Raw genomic sequence first — 25,426 nt, 5'->3', positions numbered from 1 at the left:
GAGTTGGGAGTTTGCCTTGTAATCGGAAGGTTGCCGGTTCGAGCCCCGGCTTGGACAGTCTCGGTCGTTGTGTCCTTGGGCAAGACACTTCACCCGTTGCCTACTGGTGGTGGTCAAAGGGCCCGGTGGCACCAGTGGCAGCCTGTCAGCTCTGTCAGTGCGCCCCAGGGTGGCTGTGGCTACAATGTAGCTTGCCATCACCAGTGTGTGAATGTGTGTGTGAATGGGTGGACGACTGGATATGTAAAGCGCTTTGGGGTCCTTAGGGACTAGTAAAGCGCTATATAAATACAGGCCATTTATCTGGCTTCATAGATAGATAGAGTCGGGTGTCATCTGCATAGCAATGAAAATGTACCCTATGTCTTCCAATGATACTGCCTAAGGGAAGCATGTATAATGTAAATAGAATTGGTCCCAGCCAATGTTCCCTATAATTTTTCATGTGTCTGAGCGAACACACAAACTCCCTGAGCGATCCCTTGGACCACTGTGAGCAACAGCAGACGTGTGCACTGTGGTCACGCCAGCATTGAAGTTACACAGTTTATTAAAATAATCAAATTACAGCATTTACATTTGTGTTAGACTACTTTTAATTAACTGCTTTAGCCCACTTACAATGAAAATTTAAAAAAAAAATCTTGTTCATGACCTGTGTAGTATGTTAACACTATTGGAAGTAGAAGTAACTTGAACTCCGATTTTGAAAACACAACTTTCTTTTTTCTATTTCTATAAAGCTCTGACTTGTATTATGAGTCTGTGGTCTGGGAGAGAGTCCTGTAACTCTCTGTCTGCAAAATACAGGATATAATAACCAATGTTGGGCAATTAATTATATAGTTACTTCTTCAAAAAAGTAACCGAGTTATGCAAAAAACAAGGTTTTTTGCAGCTGTTTACATAACAATGCAGCCAAAGTGTTTTTTTTAAATAAGTATTTCAAACTATTTACAGAACAATCAGCTGTTCTGCATCAAATTTGATGCCACACAAATTATTTGTGCCACTCCAAAAAATAATTTCTGTCCACTATGAGATAAAGGAGAACAACAGCCTGATACCTGCAGGCAGTGGCGGTTCTAGCCTGTCTGACGCCCTGGGCGAACACTCCCTCTGGCGCCGCCCCCCCCCCCCCACCCACCACACACACACACATACATAAAACATATTAAGGATTGTACATTAACATAAAACTGTTGTCGGAACCATCCTGAATTTCACCAGAGAAACACACACACACACACACATATGAAGAGAGAGAGAGTATGCATGGTATGCAAATGGCTACCAAACAGCCATCATAATTCGTCATACAATGAGAACAGGACAAATCAACAACTGACAATGACTAGTTAATATTAAAATCTGTAACATAATGTATTGTTTAGGGTTTGGAGTAGTCTGCTTACCTGTATCTTTCGTTTCTCCTCTTCTTTTCTCTTTTTTTCTAAACTGAGCACCTGATGGCTTTGAACTTTTCTTGTCCATCTTCCATTGGTTTTAATTTTGCACTCCAGTATGAACACCCATCCCCCAACCCGAGGATCACCACAACATAACCTAATAGACCTACACCTTAGTTCACAGAATTGCTTTGTCTGGGGTTTATTTCTGGGATTTCACACAAGCCAGTATTCAAATCAAGAATATATAATGGGCTTGGATTTACAGCATTCTTCTGACACACACAACAAAACTATTGACTACACTACACACTAACTACACAAGATTTGCGCTAAACGTCGCAAATCTCTCACATCTCAAAACACCGCCGTCACTCCTAAAACTCCCCCTTTCCTAAACAACTAAATGCCATGTTGCCATATCATTTTTTGATTGGTCGACATGGTACAGTACATTTTTCGATCAATAGGAAATGGTGGGGGTTTTGGTTTTGGTTTTGCTCACAGGCAGAGAGTGCTTTGGAGCGTTTTCCTTATAAATCGCAGTTTTTACCATTTCTTCCCGCAGTAAATATAAACAACGATAGTATTCAGGAAGAAAAGCAAACACTGCAAATATTTTTATCATAACTCTGGTTTTACGTGGCCTATCAACACAATTTAAAAACTGGTATAAAGTCCACACTTTTTCCCCGTCAATTGTTCCGTCTGTCCTGCTCACATCTCCAATGGTTGTACACGTTGTCATTAACGTGGCTTCACTCCACATCAGCCACGCCGCTTTGCTAGCTAAAACACCGGTGTCGGCACATAAGGACGCCGTCATAGGCTGCCGACAATGTTGATTAGCTGCGTATATACGAATGTGAATCGCATTATTGGCTGGACTATGTGATAAGGTGGCATCGTTCTAATCCCATACGGGAGCAGCCAGTCACTCACTGACTAGCACTGGAAAACAGAATTGTTAAAGTATTAATTTTAATTTCAATTCAGGTTAGACTTTTTTTGTGCGCAACGCAGATTTTCTGTGCGCAGAGATCGTGGCAGCAGTGCGCAATTGCGCATGCACGCAGTTTAGAGGGAACATTGGTCCCAGCACAGAATTCTGTCGAACTCTATAATTAGAGTGAGTGCAGACTATCCATTTACATGAGCAAATTGAGGTCTATTAGCGGTAATCATAGATATGATTCAAATCACTGCAGCAGAGTACCTTTAATACACCTTTAATGTTCTAATTTCTATAGTAATATTGTGGTCAACAGTACTGAATTCTAACAGTGTACGCATAGAGATGAGTCAGAAGTCATAATAAGATTGTTCATAACCTTCTGTTTCTGTGCTGAAATGAATTCTGAAATCAAGAATTTTTTAAAATAACATGTAAGAAAAAAATTTATAAAAAGTGGGTGATAAAGGTAATAATAGGAGGAACAAAAGTTGACTCTACTTAAATTGAAGACCACTAAATCTTCAACAACAGGTTGAATAAGCAACAAGCTTTCAGTACAGGAGAAAAGAGAGTCAAAGCCAGAGTGGTTCAGAGGAAGAAAATGAAATGGCAAAATTCCCCTAAAGCGGATAATCTTTTGAGCACTGCAAAGGGGGATGCTGGAGCTCAAAAACTTATAGAGATGCAAAGAAACCCCAAAAACCTTGCCGATGAAAATCAAATTGAAGACATGTCTATTTCATTCTACCTAAAGCTTGATCAGTTTAACTAATACCTCACTTTGTTTGTTTTGTTTGTGCTTATTAGTTCTGGAATTTGGAAAAATTAGATCAACATTAAAAACAGCTCATTTGTGAAATTTGATACAGTAGAAGTATAACTTAACTTGAAAATGTATTTGTGTAAATGCATTTAACTACATTATACTTCTGGATTTACATTTGTTAAATAAAGGATGTGTTCCTTGACACTCCTAGTGTTATGTTGTCTCATGTGCCATATTTGAAAAAAACAAACATTTAAACTGCAATCTCCATGAACATTAAATCCTATTAGAGTATGTTTATAATCTTATGTTTCCCACCTTTTTGTTGAATGAACAAGTAGCGATAAGGAGTCCGATGTAGACATACAAATTGTTTCATAAATTATGGATACTCTGAGCGATGAGCCGTACGCTCCATCGCCTTCATGAATACCAATATTCGAAAGACGCAAAGGTGTAACAGTTTGTGTTGGTTTCCATCAGGCAATCTGCACGTTGATGTAAATTCAATGAATAATTAATGATAGATGTTAGCATTTGTCCCTGTTGTGTTTCATTGTGGTTTCTTGTTTTTTCAGATGTTAAGGCTGAAGCATAGCTAGAAGTTTGTTCCCACTGTTTCATATTTTGGATAAAGAACAACAAATGGAATATAAATGACATGCCTTACAGTGCTAAAAGGAGTTTTTGAATGTACAAAAATGTTTTGCACTGTCTAGATGGTAAAATGCAGCTTGGCACGATAGAGATGTTACAAAGGAGAGATCTGTGGCCTTAGGAACTCTGAGAAGATATCTGTACCAAAGATGTCCTATACCTGGACAGTAATCTTTTTTATTATACCCAAGTCATCTAAATATAGGAACCAATCATGTTTTTGTACTGATACGAGGCACATTTGCGCTTATGACAGTTTATATTGTTAGGTCACAAATCGCAGATTTGTTTTAATGCTAGCAATGTTTTTAAGACTAGCGTATTGGAGAGTAATGCAATTTAAAAAGCTGAATTTCCCTGGTGTTATTATAATGATATACTTATAATGTTTAACCATTAATGAAAAATGTTCCTTTGAATTTATAGTTAATTTTGATATAGATAGCACTTTGACATTTATCTAATACCCAGAAGTTTTCTGCCACAACTGTGTTTTGTACTGATGATTAACCCTTTAAAGCTTTTGCGTAACTATTTTTAAATCCCGGTAGCACTGCAACCACGTAAGCTAGCTCAATAATTTTTTTTTGTATATGAAACCGGAGGAGTTGTACTTACATCTTATGCCATCAGCTTGTCCGGTCACAGTTTCCTTCCACATATAGCTTTGCAAAAACTGCAACAACTTGCAGCAACAAAAACATAATATTCCAGAAACACGCTTTGCCATCTGATCACCTGTTTGTAACACTTCCTGCGTCCATCAGCGCGAACTATCGCATGTCCGCCACGACCTGCCCGAAACCAGAAGTGTAAATGTAGTTTTTTACAATCAGGGCCTTATGAGCCTATACTGGTGTTTTTAAAAGTTATGTTTGACTTTATGACTTTCTGTGTCGTTTCTGGGATGCTTAGGACTCATATTGCACTGCTGGAAATAGTTTATTTTGATGCATATGCTGTTTTTTTTTGCAAATTTGCATTATAATATTTATTTTCGTTTTTCCCGCAGTATATAAAAATTGGTGTATTTCAAAAATAAAACTATGAAGACACTTAAAATAAATTTCCTGTGGTGGGAAACTATTTTGTGCAACTTTTTTGTATTTACAGTTTTGAGGGTTAAGAAATATATGTTAAAAAAACAAAAACGATTTTCAATTTTTTTGTAGTGTATTGCACTTTTTTTTTTTTTTGTGTGTGTGTGTCCCGTTTGGATCTTTAGCCATCAGAATTGTTGTCTTAAGGCCAAGAAAGATGCCAAGCGGATTTATTTTACCAAGTGGATCATCATGGCCTTGCCATTTGGTCCATTTGATTGACCTTTATTATAATTATGAATTTATTTTATTTTCAGTTGCTACAAATGGGACAGACATGACTGGGGGATAGGACAGGGAGAAAGAATGAAAGAAAGAGAGGGAGAGAAAGAAAACCAAAGGGGAGAAGAGACGGTGAGAAGGGGGGGAAGAAAGAAAAAAAACAACAACAAAAAAACAAACAAACAAACAAACAAACAAACAAACAAACAAAACACCTGGATCACCTGTATGGAGAAAAAAAACAGAAGAGAAAGCAAACAACAAAGAGCAACATAATAAAAAAAACCAGCACCATCACAATAAACTAGCTAGCAGTAAAACAGAAAAACAGAGGGGAAGAGGGACAGTGAGAGAAGACACTAAAAAAATCCACTGGATTACCTGTTGAAAGGGGGGAGAAAGAAAAGCAAAAAGAGACCACCACAATAAAGACAACACCACAGCAATAACCTAGATAAGTATAAGTAACAGTAGATACTAAATAATAAACGATATTGTGCAGCACGCAAGATAGACAGACGACAAGGACCACCAACACACCAACGTCTGAGGGCATCAGCCACCGGCAGGGAGTGTGGTGAGGGGAGATAGGCCTCCATACTTTAGAGGGCCTGAGATGTACCCAGAGAGGCTGAGTCTAAGACCCAACCTGACATATAGACACAGACGAACAGGCGCACGCGGACACACACGTGCGTTCCCACCCCATATGCACAACCAAATTGCACTTTTTTGCAATTTATGTAATTACTATGCACTTAATGCAGAGATATTATTCAAATTTGGGCTGAATGGTTGTATGGTTGTATTGATGTATATCAACTTGAAATGCTCCCAAAAATGGCACTACAACATGTAAAAATATAATATGAGCTCTGGCGGACTTGGTTCTATGGTAGGTCTTAAAGGGTTAAAACAGAAGAAGGAGTGAGAACAGGGGCACTATGATATCAGTCCTGGTCTTTAAGTTGTCAGACTGACTGTCAGCTAACACAGAAGATTTAGGTTTTTGAATTTAGACAACTTTCCTTTTGGACGGCTGATAGCAAAAAAGTTGTGGAGAATTCCACAGAGTAGACTTATCTTTCAGTTGTTAAGCTACCTGATGTTTTTTTATGACTAGCCAGTCATATTGTCAGCATTTGTTTCATTATTAAAGCATCATTTATAGAATAGAAATACGGATGTTTCCCTTGATGTTAGGTCCTCACAAGACTGTTTCAGTCAGTCTGTAAGCTTGTCTGTTGAATTATTAAATAGCATTTTGCAGGGTTTTACTGTTGCTGATAGGGAAGGAAAAGGAAACAGGTAAAAAGTTGGAAAGAAAGCATGACAATATACTAGGTTACAGTGCTACAAACACAGAGGGTGGAAAAAGGACCAACTGTATTTAAGGTTAAATTAAGTTTGGTGTTGTCTGTTAATGCTATCCAGGATGAGAGGATAAAGAATTTGGAACTAGAGATGAAAATGTAACAAGACGGGAGAGGAAATTAGAGTAGAGAGTGAAGCTGGTGAGAGAAGAAGTAAAGAGAAAAGAAGAACAATACATAGAGGGGACAGATGAAGGGCAACAGAGGGGGGACAAGGGTGAAGGGAAAGGAAATTAAAACAGCCTATGCTTGTTTACTTAGGAAAAAAAGAGATCAGAGAAGTCAGAAGGCTTGATGAAGGGATGGAGAAAGGGAGTGAAAGATGTAATTGCTGCAAAGTCAGAACCACGTAGGCAAACAAGCTTGTGAAGAAAGAAAAATCTTTGAAACAAGGGCTGCTGTAGGCACTTGAGTGGTGTTCTTTTTTAACCTGGCCTGGTACCTCCTTCAATAAAGCACTGTCTGTTTGTGGCAGCACCCAGGGCTACACCGTACATCACAGTCAGAGAATAGAGATACAGTATGAGCAGAAAGAAAGTGGCAGGAGCAGCAGCAGCAGAAGTGTTCATCGAGCTGAATGGAGCAGCACGGTGTAGCTGTTGTCTGTCTCTGGGGAATCTTTAAGTGCTCTGATTCAATCTGCTTCAAGCATAGCTGCTGGAACTACACAAGAAACACATGCACACATACATTTAAAAGCACATAAGGATTTTGTCTACAGTAGTTCTACAGCTAACAGGCGCGTTTAATATAGATTAGTGCTTAAATGAGTAGTAAATTAATCAAGTGGCAGAAAATGAATAATCAAAGCAATTTATCAAGATAAAGTTAATGAAGTCTGTATTGATATGGATTTTATAATAGATATGTATGCAATTTAATTATAGCACCTGGTACCTAAATTATGTATTTTATTTATAATAATATAAAATATAAAACATTCAATTATTACATTAATTTTGTGACAATATCAACATTGATACATAAAAACACTCAAAATTTCAGCCTCATGCTAGTGTATATATAGACGATGGAGGACAGCATCTCTGTGTATATGTGTAAAACATATAATTGCGTATAATCAGTTTTCTCTTTTACGCATATACACAAAGAAGTTGTCCCCCATCGTCTATATACACTAACATTCATGAGTCATAAGTATAGGTCCCTGGTGCTCAGTACTGTTGGTGGGTTTGGTAAATGGTTCAACGACTGAGAGCTTCTTCACAGAACAGGATGTAATTAAAATTCCCTGGTGTGTTTTGTGTGTGTGTGCCCGTGCTGAATGAAACAGTGATTAAGACTGCAGCAAAAATAGAGCTTCTTATACAAATTGATTTTTATGCTACACTCCCTTCTTCACTCTCCCTCTTTTTTACTCTTGTTTTCTCAAACCGACTCCCACCCTTTCTTTATCTCTCTCCCTAAGCCCACCACCCTGCCTTACTCCCACATATCAGCCTGCCTCTCACTCCCGTGTTCTTTACAGCCTTGCTGACATATGAAAATGAGAATTTTTTAACCTTTTTTAGAAGAAAAACTTGGATTGCAGTATGTTGCCATGCTTCGTTTTACTCCCAGTCTCATCTATTTATCTAAAAACAAAAGCAATAACACAGTTCAACCAAATATGGGAATATTTCAGCCAGTGTCATTTTGGAAAGCCAGGCAGTTTAGAGGGCTACCACTTTAGTGACACAAATAAAATTGTGGATTGTTGATTAAAGAAATTGGATTCAGCATGTCTGAACATTTTCCGTTTTATTTCATTATTTCCAACTTTGATTCCATCCACATGTTCAAATTTTAGTCACAGTAATATACAATACATCTTCCCTATTGTTGGACGGGGAAAAACGTAATATAAAACTCATTTAAAACTCATCTTGCTACTTTAACTTGGCAGGGATTTTAATTTGTTTGTGCCATACCCAGGTTGTTATGAGCTTGAAGTGTTGGTGGATAAAACACTGCAGAGATTTCCTTTCTAAAATGACTTATGAAATATGCTTAGGTTACTGATCCCCTTATGTGACTGGAATAGGTGTAATTTTTAACTTTACTCCTTGTTTCTGGGTTTTTGCTGAGTGTGTCTTTGTGAGATATAGGCCATAATGGAGTCAGTGGAGCAAAACTTTCTTTTTATGTGTCACTGAGCTGATAAGCTGCTGTTGCTTTAACTGTGGTATTGGTTTTAGTTTGATGGCTGAAAATCTGTTAGACCTCAATAGTTAGTCAGAAGTCAATTCTCAGCATGACAAAATTTAGAGGGTATAACTAAGGCTAATTACTGAAATAGTGTAATTAATTTTTTATTTTACACACATTTCGAAAAGAGGTGTGCGGAGAGCACGGACATCCAACAGTTTTCTCTGTTTTTGGTGCCCTCACGTTTCAGCTGTCAAATGTATCAATTTGTCCTTTATTTGTTTTTTATTTGTATAAATCAAAGTAAAGTAAAAGTATTTACGATTAACATCTAAGTAGGGGGTCTTGTTCCACCCGAGATGTTAGGATTAATGCATGGGTGCGGAACAAACACAAATATACTGCGTGCAAAGTAATACTTTTGGTAATTATATTTAAAGCCTGGTCTGTAATTAAATATGCAGTGGGAAGTAGCCACAGTGGGTTATTTATATTCACATTTCTCCAGAGAGTGTGATTGATAAGGCTGTCTGTGCTTCATCAGGTATGAAACAACATGTGGGGAGTGGGTGAGCCAGGCCACACTGCTCTGTCAGTCAGACGAGTAACAGGGAGACAGGCTAGTGTTGTTTTTGGCACTTCCTGCCTGAGTTCAGTTCAGCATTCAGGTCCTCAAGGTTCAAGATAAATTTCATTACATGTCCACAAGCCATGGGAAACAGGAAATAGATACACATAAGTCATTTTGTGACAATGACCATTCAGTGGTATTAAAATGTTTCCATTGCCCCTGTGTAGGGTGTCCACTTTACTATACGTTCTCCACAAATCATCTGTCTCTCACCATAGTACAATTCTATCTACAAATTGTTTTCTTCCATGAGAGCTGCTCCATTTAATTTATATTTCCAGTGCAGTATATATTCATATTTTCATATTTCATTTCATATTACATAAAGTACATCAACTGTGTGGTCAAATTCATTCATCCATCCATTTCTTTAACAATTGTACAAGTGGAGGCCTACATCTTGGCAGGTTACTAGTCTATCACAGGTCTAGCAAAGTATTTAGTCATGACTAGGATCAATTACCCTAAAATTCATGTCTTTGGACTGTCAGAGGAAAACAGATTGCCCCAAGAAATCCCACACAGAATCACCCCGATCAGGTTCAAACCTCCAAACTTCTTTTCATGAGGCAATAGCATTAACCTCTGTTATTTCTTCAGCTGCTCCTTACCTTGAGGTTTTGTTGTTTGTTTGTTGTATATTCCTTCTGTTTGTTTTTGTGCTGAGTCTGTAAAATGTCCCATGGGGTTTGTTATCTTTCTTGCACAAATTAGTATTGGTTCTTTGTTTTTAAATACATTATTAATTCAGCTAAAAACAAACTTTTACCCATTTATCCGCAATGCAGGGCTACATTTCAATACTTTATTGGCAACAATTCTAAAGACAAAGAAATTATTTTAAATAGTGAACTATAACAAAATTAAATGGTACCCATCTTACTGAGAGCTAACCTCCACAGCTCAGTTGTGCCTGCTTTGCTTTGCTGTACCAACCAGTTCTCATTCCCAGGGCGTATTGCTGTTTTGTCAAAGGTGCTGAGGCTCACAGATATGCACAAAGTGTCCTTTGGCATCTATTCCTTGACACACAGAGTTTAGGCAACAGCAAGATAGCTCTCATTCCAAACTCATCACATATGGATGCTTTTAAACAACCCTTCTGGCACCACATTTAAATGCATGGGTAAGCATAATTTTTCAAAAAGCAGGTTTAATGCTTTGAAGAACCATATATTAACTTATTCTATGGTCTTCTCTAAATTTAACCAAGTCATTTATTTCCCAACTTAGACAAATAGTTTTTAATCTTTATGACATTAAAATAAACAAAAGCAAAAATCATCCTGCGAAAAAAACCCCAAATAAAAGACGTGAACTGCGATTTTCTGCCAAACCACCATTCCACCATTCAACCTCTTACTAGTCTAGGCAGGAAGAGAGCACGAGAGAGTTATAGACCATGAATCGGTACAAAACCTGTACTTGGTGACCCAAACCCTAAAAGGACATTGTATAAGATATCCTACATTGGGCTGTGTTCAATCCAGCACAGTCACAGTAATGAAAAGGTTGACAACTGTCATGGTCCCCACACCTCGCCACGTGACGTAGTTTTGTTTATTCTCTCTCCCGCTCTCTCTTTCTCCTGCCGGGACGGAGCTCAGTGTGGGCTCCCGCCCCTGGCCCACGGACCTGGGGATGATCAGCACACCATGATCTCACAGAGGTGTTTCGGAAGGACCGAGCCCAGTCGTTGCCACCCGTTTGGCCCTACGACTGTGCCATAGACCTGCTGCCAGGAGTTCCCTTACCCACCAGTCGCCTCTATAGCCTCTTGCTGCCGGAACGGGAAGCTATGGAAAAATACATAACTGAATCCCTCACTGCCGTACCTCTTCCTCACCTGTCGCAGCAGGATTCTTCTTTGTGGAAAAGAAGGATAAAACCCTTCGACCCTGTATTGACTATCGGGGCCTCAATAACATTACGGTCAAGAATAAATATCCACTGCCTCTGCTCACATCCGCTTTTGAACTTCTCCAGGGCGCCACCATATTCAGTAAACTGGACTTAAGAAACGCCCACCATCTGGTTCGGGTTCGGGACAGCGATGAATGGAAAACGGCGTTCAATACCCACCTCAGACATTTCGAGTATCTGGTCATGCCGTTCGGCCTCACCAACGCACCTGCAGTGTTCCAGGCTCTGGTCAATGATGTACTAAGAGATTTTATTAACCGATTTGTGTTTGTCTACCTAGACAACATTCTGATCTTCTCCTCTTCCCAAGCTGAACACGAGACCCAGGTCCAGCTGGTGCTGCAACGCCTTCTCGAGAACCGACTGTTTGTCAAAAGCGAGAAATGTGAGTTTCATGTGCCCACGGTTGCCTTCCTAGGGTACATAATAGAACTATAACTATAACACAATATAACTATGATATCAGGATCTTACTGGGAAAAGCAGAGGCGGTGGTGTGTGTTTCATGATCAACAACAGCTGGTGTGATTATGCGAACGTGCACCCGGTCAAATCCTTCTGCTCACCGGACCTGGAGTACCTGATGATTAAGTGCCGGCCATTCTGGCTACCGAGGGAATTTACAGCAGTGATTATTACGGCTGTTTACATTCCCCCACAAGCCGACACTGACCGAGCACTCAGGGAACTGTACAGCGCGATCAGCAGCGAGGAAACCGCACACCCAGAGGCAGCGTTTATCACAGCCGGAGACTTTAATAAGGGAAACCTGAAGAAAGTCTCACCAAAACTCCATCAACACATCCTTTTCAACACACGTGGAAACCGGCAACTCGACCACTGTTACACCTCTTTCCGGGATGCATACAAAGCCCTCCCCCACGCCCCATTCGGCCAATCAGATCACTGCTCCATCCTGCTCCTGCCCGCCTACAGGCAGAAGCTGAAACAGGAAGCTCCAACCCGGAGGGCGGTGCACTGTTGGACGGACCAATCGGAGTCTGCGCTGCGGGACTGTTTTGATCACGCGGACTGGGAAATGTTTCACGTGGCCGCCAGAGACATTGATGAATACACAGACTCAGTCTGTGGATTTATCAGGAAATGCGTGGAAGATGTCGTCCCATCCAGAACAGTCAAATCCTTCCCAAATCAAAAACCCTGGATTAACGGAGATGTTCGCGCGGCACTGGCGGCACGGAACACCGCCTTTGCCTCCGCGAACACATCGGACTACAAACACGCACATTACCAACTCCGGAAGACGATCAAAGCAGCCAAACGTGAGTACAGGGACAGGGTGGAGCAACAGTTTGACAACCCTCGGAGTATGTGGCAGGGACTAAACACGATCACAGACTTTAGAGGGAAAACCAGCACACCGCAGACCACGGCCTCTCTGTGTGAGGATCTAAACATATTCTACGCTAGATTCGACACAGCGAACACCATGAGACCGGACAGTGTGCGCACCGCGGATGACGTCAGTGCGCACACTGTGTCTGAGGAGGATGTGCGGAAGTGCTTCAGGAAGGTGAACGCACGCAAAGCTACTGGTCCGGACGGGATTCCCGGCCGCGTCCTCAGGTCATGCGCGGCTCAGCTGGCTGGAGTGTTCACGCACATCTTCAACCTTTCCCTCTCTCTGTCTGTAGTCCCAGCCTGCTTCAAAATGGCCACCGTCGTCCCTGTACCCAAATCCTCCACCATCTCCTCATTGAACGACTGGCGACCTGTAGCCCTGACCCCCATCGTAAGCAAATGCTTCGAGAAGCTGGTCAGGGACTTCATCTGCTCTGCACTACCCGACTCACTGGACCCTCTACAGTTCGCATACCGCCACAACAGGTCCACTGATGATGCCATAGCCCTGACACTACACACTGCCCTGTCACACCTGGAGAAGAGAGACACGTATGTGAGGATGCTGTTTGTAGATTACAGCTCAGCATTCAATACCATCGTTCCCTCGAAGCTGGACAGGAAACTGCAGGATCTAGGACTGAGCAGCTCCCTCTGCAGCTGGATCCTTAGCTTCCTGTCTGACAGACGCCAGGTGGTCAGACTGGGCAGCATCACCTCATCCCCCATCACACTGAACACTGGTGCTCCACAGGGGTGTGTACTGAGCCCTCTCCTGTACTCACTCTACACCTACGACTGCACAGCCACTAACAGCTCCAACATCATTGTGAAGTTTGCGGACGACACTACAGTGGTGGGTCTTATCACCAACGGTGATGAGACGGCTTACAGGGAGGAGGTCAGCGCCCTGACCCACTGGTGTCAAGACAACCATCTCACCCTCAACGTCGCAAAGACAAAGGAGTTGATAGTGGACTTCCGGAGGTGCAGAGAAGTACACACCACCATCACCATCAACGGCGCTGCTGTGGAGAGAGTGAGCAGCTTCCGGTTCCTTGGAGTACATCTGGCTGAGGATCTTACGTGGTCAGTACACACAAACAAAACAGTGAAGAAGGCGCAGCAGCGCCTCTTCTTTCTCAGGAGACTGAAAAGATTCGGCATGAGCCCCCGCATCCTCAGGACCTTCTATCACTGTGCCATTGAGAGCATCCTCACTGGATGCATCACCACCTGGTATGGCAACAGCACCGCCTACAACTGCAAAGCTCTCCAGCGAGTAGTGCGGTGCTCTGAACGGATAATTGGAGGTGAGCTTCCCTCCCTCCAAGACATCTACAGGAAGCGCTGCCTGAGGAAAGCGGGGAGGATCATCAAGGACTCCAGTCACCCCAGCCATAAACTGTTCAGACTACTTCCATCAGGAAGGAGGTTCTGCAGCATCCGGTCCCGTACCAGCAGACTGAGAGACAGCTTTTTCCATCAGGCCATCAGACTGCTGAACACGTCATAGACACCTCAGCTTCACTACTGGAACTTCAACATTATGCACTCCACACTGTATATAAATGCCACTTGTTTTGCACATATTCAACTCTGTATATTTTATATATTTTATTATTATTATTATTATTATTTTTTTTTTTTTTTTTTTTTTTTTTAATTTATTATTTTTTTTTTTTACTATTTAATTTGTAAAAATGTGTATACACACACACACACACACACACACACACACACACACACACACACACACACACACACGTAGGAAAATATTTAGTATACACATCCAGAAATGCATATACTATTATATATTGTACATATATTTATTAGTTTCAGGTTGGCCATTCTTGTATTTTGCTCGTTTGTGTTGTTGTGTTTGCACATCTCTGTTGCTTGTGGGGCTCGCACACAAGAATTTCACTCGCATGTGCTGTGCCAGTGTGCCTGCACATGTGATGTGACAATAAAAAGTGATTTGATTTGATTTGATTTGATTTGATGTTGGCGACCGGGAGCTGCTGGCGATTAAGCTCGCCTTAGAAGAATGGCGGCATTGGCTGGAGGGCACCACTCAACCCTTCGTGGTCTGGACAGATCACAAAAACTTGGCCTACCTCCAATCGGCGAAGCGTCTCAATGCTCAACAGGCCAGGTGGGCTCTGTTTTTCACTCGTTTCCACTTCTCAATCACCTACAGACCCGGTTCCCGAAACGTCAAACCTGATGCCCTCTCCCATCATTTCTCCGCTGCTGAAGACAAGGTGGATCCGGACCCCATCCTGCCGGTTTCCTGTACTATCGGAGCCATCACCTGGGAGATTGAGGCGGCTATCCAGGAGGCCCAAGAAACTGAACCGGATCAGGGAGGGGGGCCCACCCAAAGGCTCTATGTGTCATGATCCTGGGTCCTTTTGACCCAGCGTTTTGTGTTTTCTCTTCGCGATTTTGGTTCTGTTCTCTAATTGGTGTTTACCCTGTTCCCCCCGTGTGTTCCTGTTTTATTGTGAAGGTCTGCGTCTTATGTGAGTGTTTTCAGTTTGCCTCCCTGGTCTCGTCATGTTAATCACTCCCAGCTGTGTCTCCCACCTGTGTAATCTCCCTGTGTTCTCTGAGTGTATTTAAGTTGTATTTTCTGTCTTGGTAATGGCTGGTTCGTCTGTGTTGTTTCCCCTTGGTCTCCCTGCGTCTTCCCGTATGTATTTCTCCGGACCTCCCTGCATCCTCATTCTGGTTTGTCTTCTTAGTTTACCCAGTTTAGGTCTCCAGTTTCATGTTTTGTCGCCACCGCTGTTTGTACTTACCCACCACTGTAAATAAACACTCACCTGCACCAGAGCTGCTGCCTTTTTGGTCCTTTCCTACAATCCCACACGGCTTGCCTCCGGCAATCCGTGACAGTACGAACCAGCCACCATGGACCCTGCAGCAGTAAATCCGTCCGAGGAGCTCCGGGACGACGTTACATATAACGTGGAGATTCTCCTCGGGCTGTGGCTTGAAAACCCTCCAGAGGAGCTTCGCCGCGCCGTGGAAAGTCGGCTACAACGGCTCTTTTCCGGCCTGCCATGGCTCCTAACTTCGCTTCCTCCGACCATGCAGGCTTTTCTCCGGCTCACACCCCACCTTCTCTCAGCCACTCCTGCCTCGCTGCCCGACTCGCCGGATGTGGTCTTGCCCGGCCCGTCGGAGCCATCTGCGGGGAAGAAACGCCGATCGCGCCGCGGGCGCGCCACCCCACAGCCCGACGTTCGGACTTCTAATTCGCTGGCTGTGGTGAGTGAGGACTCTGTGTCGGTTCCAGACTTTGTGACTGTTCATTCAGGGGCTGTGTTTTGTGTGGCGGATGTCAACGCGAGCTGCTTATCGCCTGTGCAGCTACCGGCAGCTCAGTTAGCTCAGTTAGCTCCCCCGCAGCCTCTCTCAGCTCAGTTAGCTCCCCCGCAGCCTCTTTCAGCTCAGTTAGCTCCCCCGCAGCCTCTTTCAGCTCAGTTAGCTCCCCCGCAGCCACCCTCAGCTCAGTTAGCTCCCCCGCAGCCTCTCTCAGTTCAGTTTCCAGAGCCTCCCTCAGTTCAGTTTCCAGACCGCTCCGGCCTTTGTCTCCTGTTTCAGCTGGGGGGCCCGAGGTGCCCGTCCAGCAGCCTTCCTCGTCAGCTGGTGGTTCCGGAGAACCACACCAGCCTCATGCCACGTCAGCTGGAGGGCCCGAGGAGCCCGTCCAGCAGCCTTCCTCGTCAGCTGGTGGTTCCGGAGAACCACGCCAGCCTCATGCCTCGTCGGCTGGAGGGTCCGAGGGGCCCGTTCAGCCTCCTGTCTCCGCTGGAGGGTCCGAGGGGCCCGTTCAGCCTCCTGTCTCCGCTGGAGGGTCCGAGGAGCCCGTCCAGCCCCCTGCTGCAGCTTCATCATCCTCGTCTGGTCCAGCTTCGTCATCCTCGTCTGGTCCAGCTTTGTCATCCTCGCCTGGTCCAGCTTCATCATCCTCGCCTGGTCCAGCTTCATCCGAGTCATCACCCTCCTCTGGTCCAGCTTCATCCGTGTCTTCACCCTCGTCTGGTCCAGCTTCGTCCGTGTCTTCACCCTCGCCCGGTCCGGCCTCTGCCTGTGCTTCGCCCGGTCCGGCCTCTGCAGCCTCGCCTGGTCCGGATCGCCATCGCCTGAGTCGCCGCCGTTGCCTTCCGCACGGCCGGCCCCCGGACCGCCGTCGCCTGAGTGGCCGCCGTTGCCTTCCGCACGGCCGGCCCCCGGACCGCCGACGCCTGAGTGGCCGCCGTTGCCTTCCGCAAGGCCGGCCCCCCGAACTGTGTCCACGTCGCCGCCGTTGCCGTCCGCACGGTCGGCCCCCCGAACTGTGTCCACGTCGCTGCCGTTGCCGTCCCCGGCCGGCCCCCCGAACTGTTTTGGACTCCTGTGCTGTCGGCCCCCCGGCCGGCCCCCTGAACTGTTTTGGACTCCTGTGCTGTCGGCCCCCTGAGCTCTTCTGTTTTGAACTCTGTTTTTTCCTGTGTTCTGGTGTGCTTCGTTTCTTTTGGTTTTGGACTCGTTTTTTTGTTTTTGTCTTTTTGCCTTCTGGTGCTCCGGTTTTGTTTTGCTTCGGGCCCTCCTTCCTGGGCCCCCGCCGCCCGCCCTGGTCGGGTTGTTTTCTGTTTTTTCTGGCTGTTTTGTTTCTTGTTGGGCTGTCTGGGGCCAGCCTTTGAGGGGGGGTGGGGGGTACTGTCATGATCCTGGGTCCTTTTGACCCAGCGTTTTGTGTTTTCTCTTCGCGATTTTGGTTCTGTTCTCTAATTGGTGTTTACCCTGTTCCCCCCCGTGTGTTCCTGTTTTATTGTGAAGGTCTGCGTCTTATGTGAGTGTTTTCAGTTTGCCTCCCTGGTCTCGTCATGTTAATCACTCCCAGCTGTGTCTCCCACCTGTGTGTAATCTCCCTGTGTTCTCTGAGTGTATTTAAGTTGTATTTTCTGTCTTGGTAATGGCTGGTTCGTCTGTGTTGTTTCCCCTTGGTCTCCCTGCGTCTTCCCGTATGTATTTCTCCGGACCTCCCTGCATCCTCATTCTGGTTTGTCTTCTTAGTTTACCCAGTTTAGGTCTCCAGTTTCATGTTTTGTCGCCACCGCTGTTTGTACTTACCCACCACTGTAAATAAACACTCACCTGCACCAGAGCTGCTGCCTTTTTGGTCCTTTCCTACAATCCCACACGGCTTGCCTCCGGCAATCCGTGACACTATGTTCCTCACTCCGTCAGGTCCCAGGTTCTGCAGTGGGCCCACACAGCCCGGTTCACCTGTCATCCAGGTATTCATCGCACCATCAAATTTCTCCAACGGTACTTCTGGTGGCCCTCACTCACCCAAGGAAGCTAAAGCTTCCTCACAATATGAGAATCCATGATGTCTTCCATGTTACACAAATAAAACCGGTCCGGTCCAGTCCTCTGTGCCCTCCTTCCAGGCCCCCTCCTCCCGCCCGGCTCGTGGATGGGTTGCCAGCACACTCCATCACTCGCATCATGGACTCACGGCGCCGGGGGCGTGGCTGTCAGTACCTGGTGGACTGGGCAGGCTATGGCGTGGAGGAACGCTCCTGGGTCCCGTTCTGGATAAGAACATGGTTCGGGAGTTTCACCGCCTGCATCCGGACAAGCCTGGTGGGTTGCCGGAAGGCTCCTGTTGAGGGGGGGGGGTACTGTCATGGTCCCCGCACCTCGCGACATGACGTTGTTTTGTTTATTCTCTCTCTCGCCTCTGCTCTCTCTTTCTCTCTCGCTCTCTCCCGCTCTCTCTTTCTCCTGCCGGGGCGCAGCTCAGTGCGGGCTCCCGCCCCTGGCCCACGGACCTGGGGATGATCAGCACACCTGCCGCTGATTATGAATTAGAGTGCTACTTAAGATGGCGGACCTGCTCTACTCGTCGCTGGATCGTTGAGCCATCAGCGTCAGTCGTCCTGCAACCTGCAAGTTTAATTCGTGAGTCCGCCTGAACCTGGAAACTGATTATCTGTATGTGTGTAGATTCCCCCTGGACCCGTTCCCTGTGCACTGTGACTGAGTGTGAGCCTGAGTGGTGGTGGAGAGAAGAGGAGCTGTTTGTGTTTAAGGAAGCCGTGTGGAAATCTTCCCCCTTGGACTCCTGCCCCTTTCACTCCTGGACCCTGGAACCCCGGCCCCTTTTCCCCAAACACCTTTGTGTATATATATATTTCACTGTGGAGAGCACTGTAAATAAATTCACTCTTGTTGGAGGGGGTTTGTGGAGGGGTTTGTGGTCTGCTTCGCTAGCCTTGACAAGAACTTTTTTTTCCCTGTGAAGTGACGTGACTTAACTGTAAATCTTAAACACAGATTTTTTTTGATTTTTTTTAAGTAATTTTCAGGTCTGCTACATAATATTCATCACTTTTATTTCTGAGGGGGGTGAAAAATGAAATTGCTTTCCATGGTCAAAGAAATTGTTTTTACTTTTTCCGTCCCTGGGGCCCAAACTAAAATAGGCAGAGGAGCTTCTATGCCCTCTGCTCAGTCTGTAGCAAATACAAAGGCAAAGGATTTTGCAATTGAAAAGCTGAAAACTTTCTTTTGTTCCATCCATCATTTTATTGTTTTACTTTTCTGCAGTCAAAATTTTTCAATCATTTTGGCCCATAACATGTTACTCTTTGCCAATATACTGCTATTGTGTTTTCCACTTAATAAAACCTGTTTCTGTAGACTAAATTTAGAGGCAAAATGTCCTACATTCATCTTTTTCATATATTTTCTTCTTATTGTTATTATTTCTAGGATATTGTGCAATATAGATGTTATATAGCCTACTTGTGTTTAAAGAGCTGGAAAATCTGAACAGTGATCACATGCAAAGAATACAATCAACTACAAAGAAACACAGTTCCTGAGTTCTGATCTTCCTTGGATTTTCCTCATAGCTTAGTCTAGTGGTTTATTGTGTTCTGTCATGGTTTGGTTGTGTATCTTGTGGATTTGAACCTAAATCCAGGACTCAGTAAAAAGGACATAGACTAAAAATTCAGCTTTAACACTGTCAGCTCAAAGAGAATACAGAAAGTCCAAAACCTTTTTTGAAGCGGAGAATCTGAATACCAGAAATCTTATAAAACTTGGGGAAAGGTGACACACAGCAATGAAGGATGACATGACAATGGAAAAGGGGAGAGTAAGACAAAATATACACACACAAGATAATGAGGGCAGCGGTAACATGTGGGAACACGACTGAAGACAACTAACACAAAGAGAGAAGAAAAACTCCACATAAAAAAGGGAACAATCATCAGTAAAATATAACAGAAGAGAGACACAATTGAATGGGGAGACAAGATTAACTTGAAACAACTAAAAAGGGCAATAAGACAGAAAAAAAGGCAAATACAGAGAAAAAACTGGAGAAACAGAATAGGAACACAAAAAACAAGATCAACTGAATGAACCCAGGCATATCTGGAAGTGAAGCCGAGAACTGAAGGCACAAAATAACACCATAAGCAAATTATGCAACACATCAGGAATTAAACAAGACAGCAGTCAGCTTCTGAATACTATGTAATGTGTTTGTATATTTGTGTTCCTTTAGGGCAAATTAATAGAGTAATAACAATAACTGCAGTTTTGTGTTAACAAAGAGACCCAAAGTCAGACCACAAGAGACACCTAAAGACACATTAAAACAACTCGTGAAGAAGAATTGCAATATTTTTGAAATGGAGACTAGAGAGAAGGGTAATGGGAAATTAGAATGAACCACCAGATTTGAATTTAATATTTGTTAAATATATGGACAAGATTTTTGTAGAGTTTTGTTTTGTTTTCAGTATCCAATGTAGCTTCCAAATGACAGTCTGAGCAGTGTATTTCTACTGGCTCCAGACTGCTTCAACAGTTTCCAAGCCCTGTCGCTATCACTGACAGAGATTGAGTACTTGGACTTTGCTTTGGCCTCTGAATGAGTCCACTGACTGCTTTTGTGAATGAACTCTCTGAGAGAGAGAGAGTATGTGTGTGTGTGTGTGTGTGGGGGGGGGTGCAAGGACGGGTTGTACATTGTGAGGGTTAGGGTTAGGGAGAGGAAAGAAGGCTGGAGAGAGTAAAAGAAAGCTCTTATTGATTTTGCCCAACCAATAAGTTCATTTCAACAAAACCATGATAAGAAGACGTGTGTGACACATTGTATTTCTGTGTGAAAGAGATATAGATGTATGAATGCAGGGATAAAGGATCGAGAAACAGAGAAATAATACTACTTCTTTTACAATAATATACGGATATCTTATAACTTGGATTTTCCACTCATCATTAACAAAGACATGCCTTGATCTGTTCTAAGACCTCTAGTTTTTGAATTGTTGATTTTATAACTCAGTTCATTAGTCAGTATTCTATGTTTATTCTTAGGTTACTCTTCATTTGTAATCCTTTCGAAGCTGAGTCTAATTATGTATAGTAATCAAGCATTTTGAGTTAATTTAGTATCACTATTAGGTCCTTGTGTTAGGTGTTTTCTCGACGTTGCTATTTCCTGTTTTATTTTGGGACCAACCTGTTCTTAGTCTCTGGCATTTATTGTTACTTCCTCTCTGCCTTGTTTGTGTCACTCCCCCCCCCGTATTTTGTCTCTCTGATTAGTATCTGTGTTAATTTAAATAGCTTCAATTGTCCTTTGCTGTCTGTTGCAGTGTACTGTTTGCCAACAGTTTGGTTTCTGTTGTGTGTTTTCTGTTGGATTTATGGACTTTTTTATCAGTTACCTGTTGGACTTGTTGGACTTGTGGCTTGCCAAAATAAAGGTTTGTTTCTCTCCTTTGAGTCTGCATTTGTGTCCACCTTTACACACAAACAGTTTTCCAGTGAATGCCTAGCCTCAATAGATGCACTGCGGTGTAAGTAAAGACTCCTCTTCTATATGGAGACATTATGATTGACGAAATCACATTATTTTCACATATGCACACCGTTTATACATTAGTAAATGCTCTTTAACCTGCCCTGGAATATCGCCTGTTTATTAGATCTGAAATAGAATGATTTTGAATAGTGTCCCAACAGATCTAGTGGAAATGTCCAGATTGTTTGTAAACAGCTGCTGTAATAATTTGTTACGAAGCCTCAAAGCCAGCAGAGGGAGAAGGCTCGGGCAAACTGGTGGACACAGGAGACCTTTTAATTTCCTGTGACTAACCAGCAATGAATTGTTTGTATGTATGTCCTTCAATTTCATCCATAATAACAAAGCTATCAGATCAAAATACACATATTGTGTAACTCTGACTTGAAACAGTTTGGGGGCACTGACAAATGGAGTTGCTGTGCTGATATGAAAAATTATTCTTCTTCAAACATGAAATTGATGATTCTTGCACAAAAATTACATTTCCTGCAATGGTCAACAATTCACCCCTGTACCCACAGTTAATTGTCAGATGGTAATGTGGACAGACCAATAAATCAAAAGCTTCTATGATCAACAGCTTTCATTACAGGCCTCTTAGACTCAGCTGCAAACAACAGCAGTGTAATTTGGCATCCGTCATGTCAACCACATCACCTGCAAAAAAAGGGACTATAGACCTCCAGAACATTAAATTATTAACAGAATCAGTAACAAAGGGCAGCTCTGGTGGAGTCCAACATGCACCAGAAATTAGTCTAACATATTTCTGGAAATCCAAACTAAAATCTTACTACTGTTGTACAGCTACTAAAAAGGCCATAAGAATGGGGCTGATACCCCATACTCCAATCCATGGAGGTCCACCTCACAACTTACAGGTCTTCAAGGATCTGTCCCTAACATCTTGGAGCCAGAAACCACAGTACAACTTCAGCATTCTAATGGACACCATGCATCTATGGGTCAGGGCTGTTTTGGCAGTTTTAGCACTGTTCAAACAGTGTTTAAACTCCAGTCTCCTGATTGAATTGAGGTTTTTGCATTTGTGCCGAACCCCCAGGTTCAGTGCATTCTAATGTGCACCTCAATTGTTTAACAAATTCTTATGTGAATCACTTGAGATGTGGGAACAAGCAACCAATATAATTGTTCAATTGGAGCATTTACTTTGGTGTTGAATTGACCATTGTCTATCGCAGTCCTCTTGAAATACAAGGTTTTTTTTTTCTGGTTGTGTTTTTATTCATACAGGCAGTGACTGCGACAGAATCAACTGCTGGAAGATTTGTTGTACAAAGATTTATTGCTGTTCACAATTATCTATTATACATTTTTCAGCTATTCATATATCTTATGTCAATGGTCATACCTGTTTCCATTATGTGGAAGAAAGCACAGATATATTCCCATTTACAGTACAAGTACCTGCAATAATGACACTGGCTAATGGAGTGGAAAGCTTCCTGTGCACTAAGAGCTTCTCTCCAGGTTAATGAGGTGTGTGTGTGTGTGTGTGTGTGTGTGTGTGTGTGTGTGTGTGTGTGTGTGTGTGTGTGTGTGTGTGTGTGTGTGTGTGTGTGTTCAAGAGAACAAGTTAAATTCTTCCATCCTCAGGGAATAAATTAAGATAAGAACAGGCTGTTGTTTTAGAAGGATGCATTATGCTATGTGTATTATTGCTGTTTTTAGCTGTTGCAAGGAGGTAGCAAAAGGACAATAGAGTAAGAAGAGGGCAGCAATGGACCTAGGGTAAGAAATCACAAAGCCTTAATGAAGTATGCTATGAATAAAGTATCCATCAGTTTATCATGTCAGCATTTCCTTGGTGTCACTCATCCCTGTGCCAGGCATACTGTGCAATAAACTGAACAGTCACTGTGTTGATAAACCCTAATTTTAACTCTGCATTAACTAATTTCAGAGAGGGGAGTCAAAAATGCTGACTAGCCTGGACCATGGTGTGGTACCAGATGACTGGTTCATTTTCTGGCAGACCATTCAGCTTGAGCAGTTTTATCTAGTGTTTTAATGTGCTATTTGCTAAAACAGTAGTCTTGATGCCGATTGCCATATGCAAATGAAGGTCAGATTTACTAATTTAGGCAAATTAAAGTGCGGGCATAATCTCAAAATTTTTATTTATTTATTTATTTTTTTGCCTGTCCTGTTTGGTTCTTTAGCAATCAGAATTATTGTCTGGAGGCCAAGAAAGATGCCCAACGGATTGACTTTACCGAGTGGATTGGTCCATTTGATTGACCTTTGTTATTATTATTTATTTTATTTTATGTTAATATAGACAGGACAGACATGACTGGGGATAAGAAAGAAAGAAAGAAAGAAAGAAAGAAAGAAAGAAAGAAAGAAAAACAGAGGGGAAGAGGGACAGTGAGAGAAGACACTAAAAATAATCCACTGGATTACCTGTTGAAAGGGGGGAAAAAAAGAAAAGCAAAAAGAGACCACCACAATAAAGACAACACCACAGCAATAACCTAGATAAGTATAAGTAACAGTAAATACTAAATATTGAATGGTATTGTGCAGCACCCAAGACCGACAGCGCACAATGTGCTTTGAGGTAGCAGCCAAGAAAGACATAGTTTGTGTCTGTGAGCACCCGTGTGCACACCAAAATTCAAAAATTTTTTGAGTCTGGACTACTGAGAAAAGACATATAGAAGACATAGTGTTTTTATTGTGTACTGACTCCTGTCTAGAAATGTGACCAAAAACATGCTAATTTATTACCAATATTTTTGCAATTACTTATTGTCAGCCAATTAAATATGTGACCCTCCCATCTCTGGACAGCTAACAAAGCTGGCTAAATGACAACAGCTGGTTATAGCCTAGCATTATGCCAGCTAACGGTAAACTCGAGTGTCCAAAAAAAAACAAACCCATGGGCAGAAATCTGTGCCATCAGAAACTGAATTTGAATTGCTCAGATTGAATCTGAATTGCAACTTGAATAAATGCTTTTGAAAACTGAATTTGAATTAGTCTAATTTGAAATTGAATTTATGGTTTGAAAATGATCATCACTAAATTGAAATTGTTTAGTGATGATCATTTTCAAACCATAAATTCAATTTCAAATTAGACTAATTCAAATTCAGTTTTCAAAAGCATTTATTCAAGTTACAATTCAGATTCAATCTGAGCAATTCAAATTCAAATTTAACTTATTCAAATTCAGTTTCTGATGGCACAGATTTCTGCCCATAAAAACCTTCCCCTCTGACAAACAGTGTGATTACATTATCATATCATATGAGAGTTTATTCACTAAGACTTAGAGTCCAACAAAGTTAGGTCCATTTCAAAGGCAGTTTCACTAACAACACCGAACAGCAGCTAACAGAGGCTAACAGCAGCTAACAGTGACAGACACAGCAGAGCTAACCACAGTTAAGCATATCCTCAACAACTCACGTCAGTATGGCTGTTATCAGTCAGAACTGAGTTTCCCACACTCACTGACCTATATTGCACTCCTTTCACAAGGTCTTACAGCATCTTCTGGAGTAAATAAAGGTGGATGCTTCTCACCTAGCATTAACAGATTACAGCCTTCCACAGATAAGAAAAAACTCCATAGCGATCCAGATTGAGTCAAAATTGTAAACAGAAACGTGGTGCCGGGCCTGTTATTCAGTACAGTCTAAATTTAACGTTTTTGATGACTAAAGCGTGTTTGTCATAAAGCAGCCACTGTAGCTAGGATTATACACTTGAACTTGGAGGGATAAGAAACCAGAACTCAACTGACTGCAATCTACTGACATCTAGTGGTGAAAGATTTTGTACACTCAACAAGTCAAACCTAAAAATGTTAGATCCCGAAAAACAAAATCCTACACATTTTCAAAAAAGCCAGTCCCAAATTCTTGTGTACATGTCTTTCAGTCAAAACAAACAGACAAAAAAGATGCACCGGTGCATCATAGATCTTGTCTAGTATTGTCCTGTGTATCT

The 25,426-nt window shown here is 42.8% G+C and overlaps 2 protein-coding genes across 2 annotated transcripts in view; both read left to right on the top strand.

The window, feature by feature from the left end:
* The window catches only part of grip2b (glutamate receptor interacting protein 2b), a 280,202-nt gene that overhangs the window by 49,438 nt on the left and 205,338 nt on the right, over positions 1-25,426 (top strand). The window lies entirely within an intron of this gene.
* On the top strand, positions 17,516-18,592 carry LOC146632561 (uncharacterized). The gene is made up of 4 exons (XM_085354480.1): positions 17,516-17,602; positions 17,791-18,192; positions 18,348-18,478; positions 18,556-18,592. Exons 1-4 carry the CDS (start codon positions 17,516-17,518, stop codon positions 18,590-18,592), a joined length of 657 nt encoding a protein of 218 aa, XP_085210606.1.

Source organism: Diplotaxodon limnothrissa, linkage group LG5, assembly GCF_057381915.1.
Source record: "Diplotaxodon limnothrissa isolate DT_005_m linkage group LG5, D_limnothrissa_male_GT1.1, whole genome shotgun sequence".
Lineage (NCBI taxonomy): Eukaryota > Metazoa > Chordata > Actinopteri > Cichliformes > Cichlidae > Diplotaxodon > Diplotaxodon limnothrissa.
The sequence above is the reverse complement of the archived record's forward strand: the minus strand, read 5'-3'. Positions and strand labels throughout refer to the sequence as shown.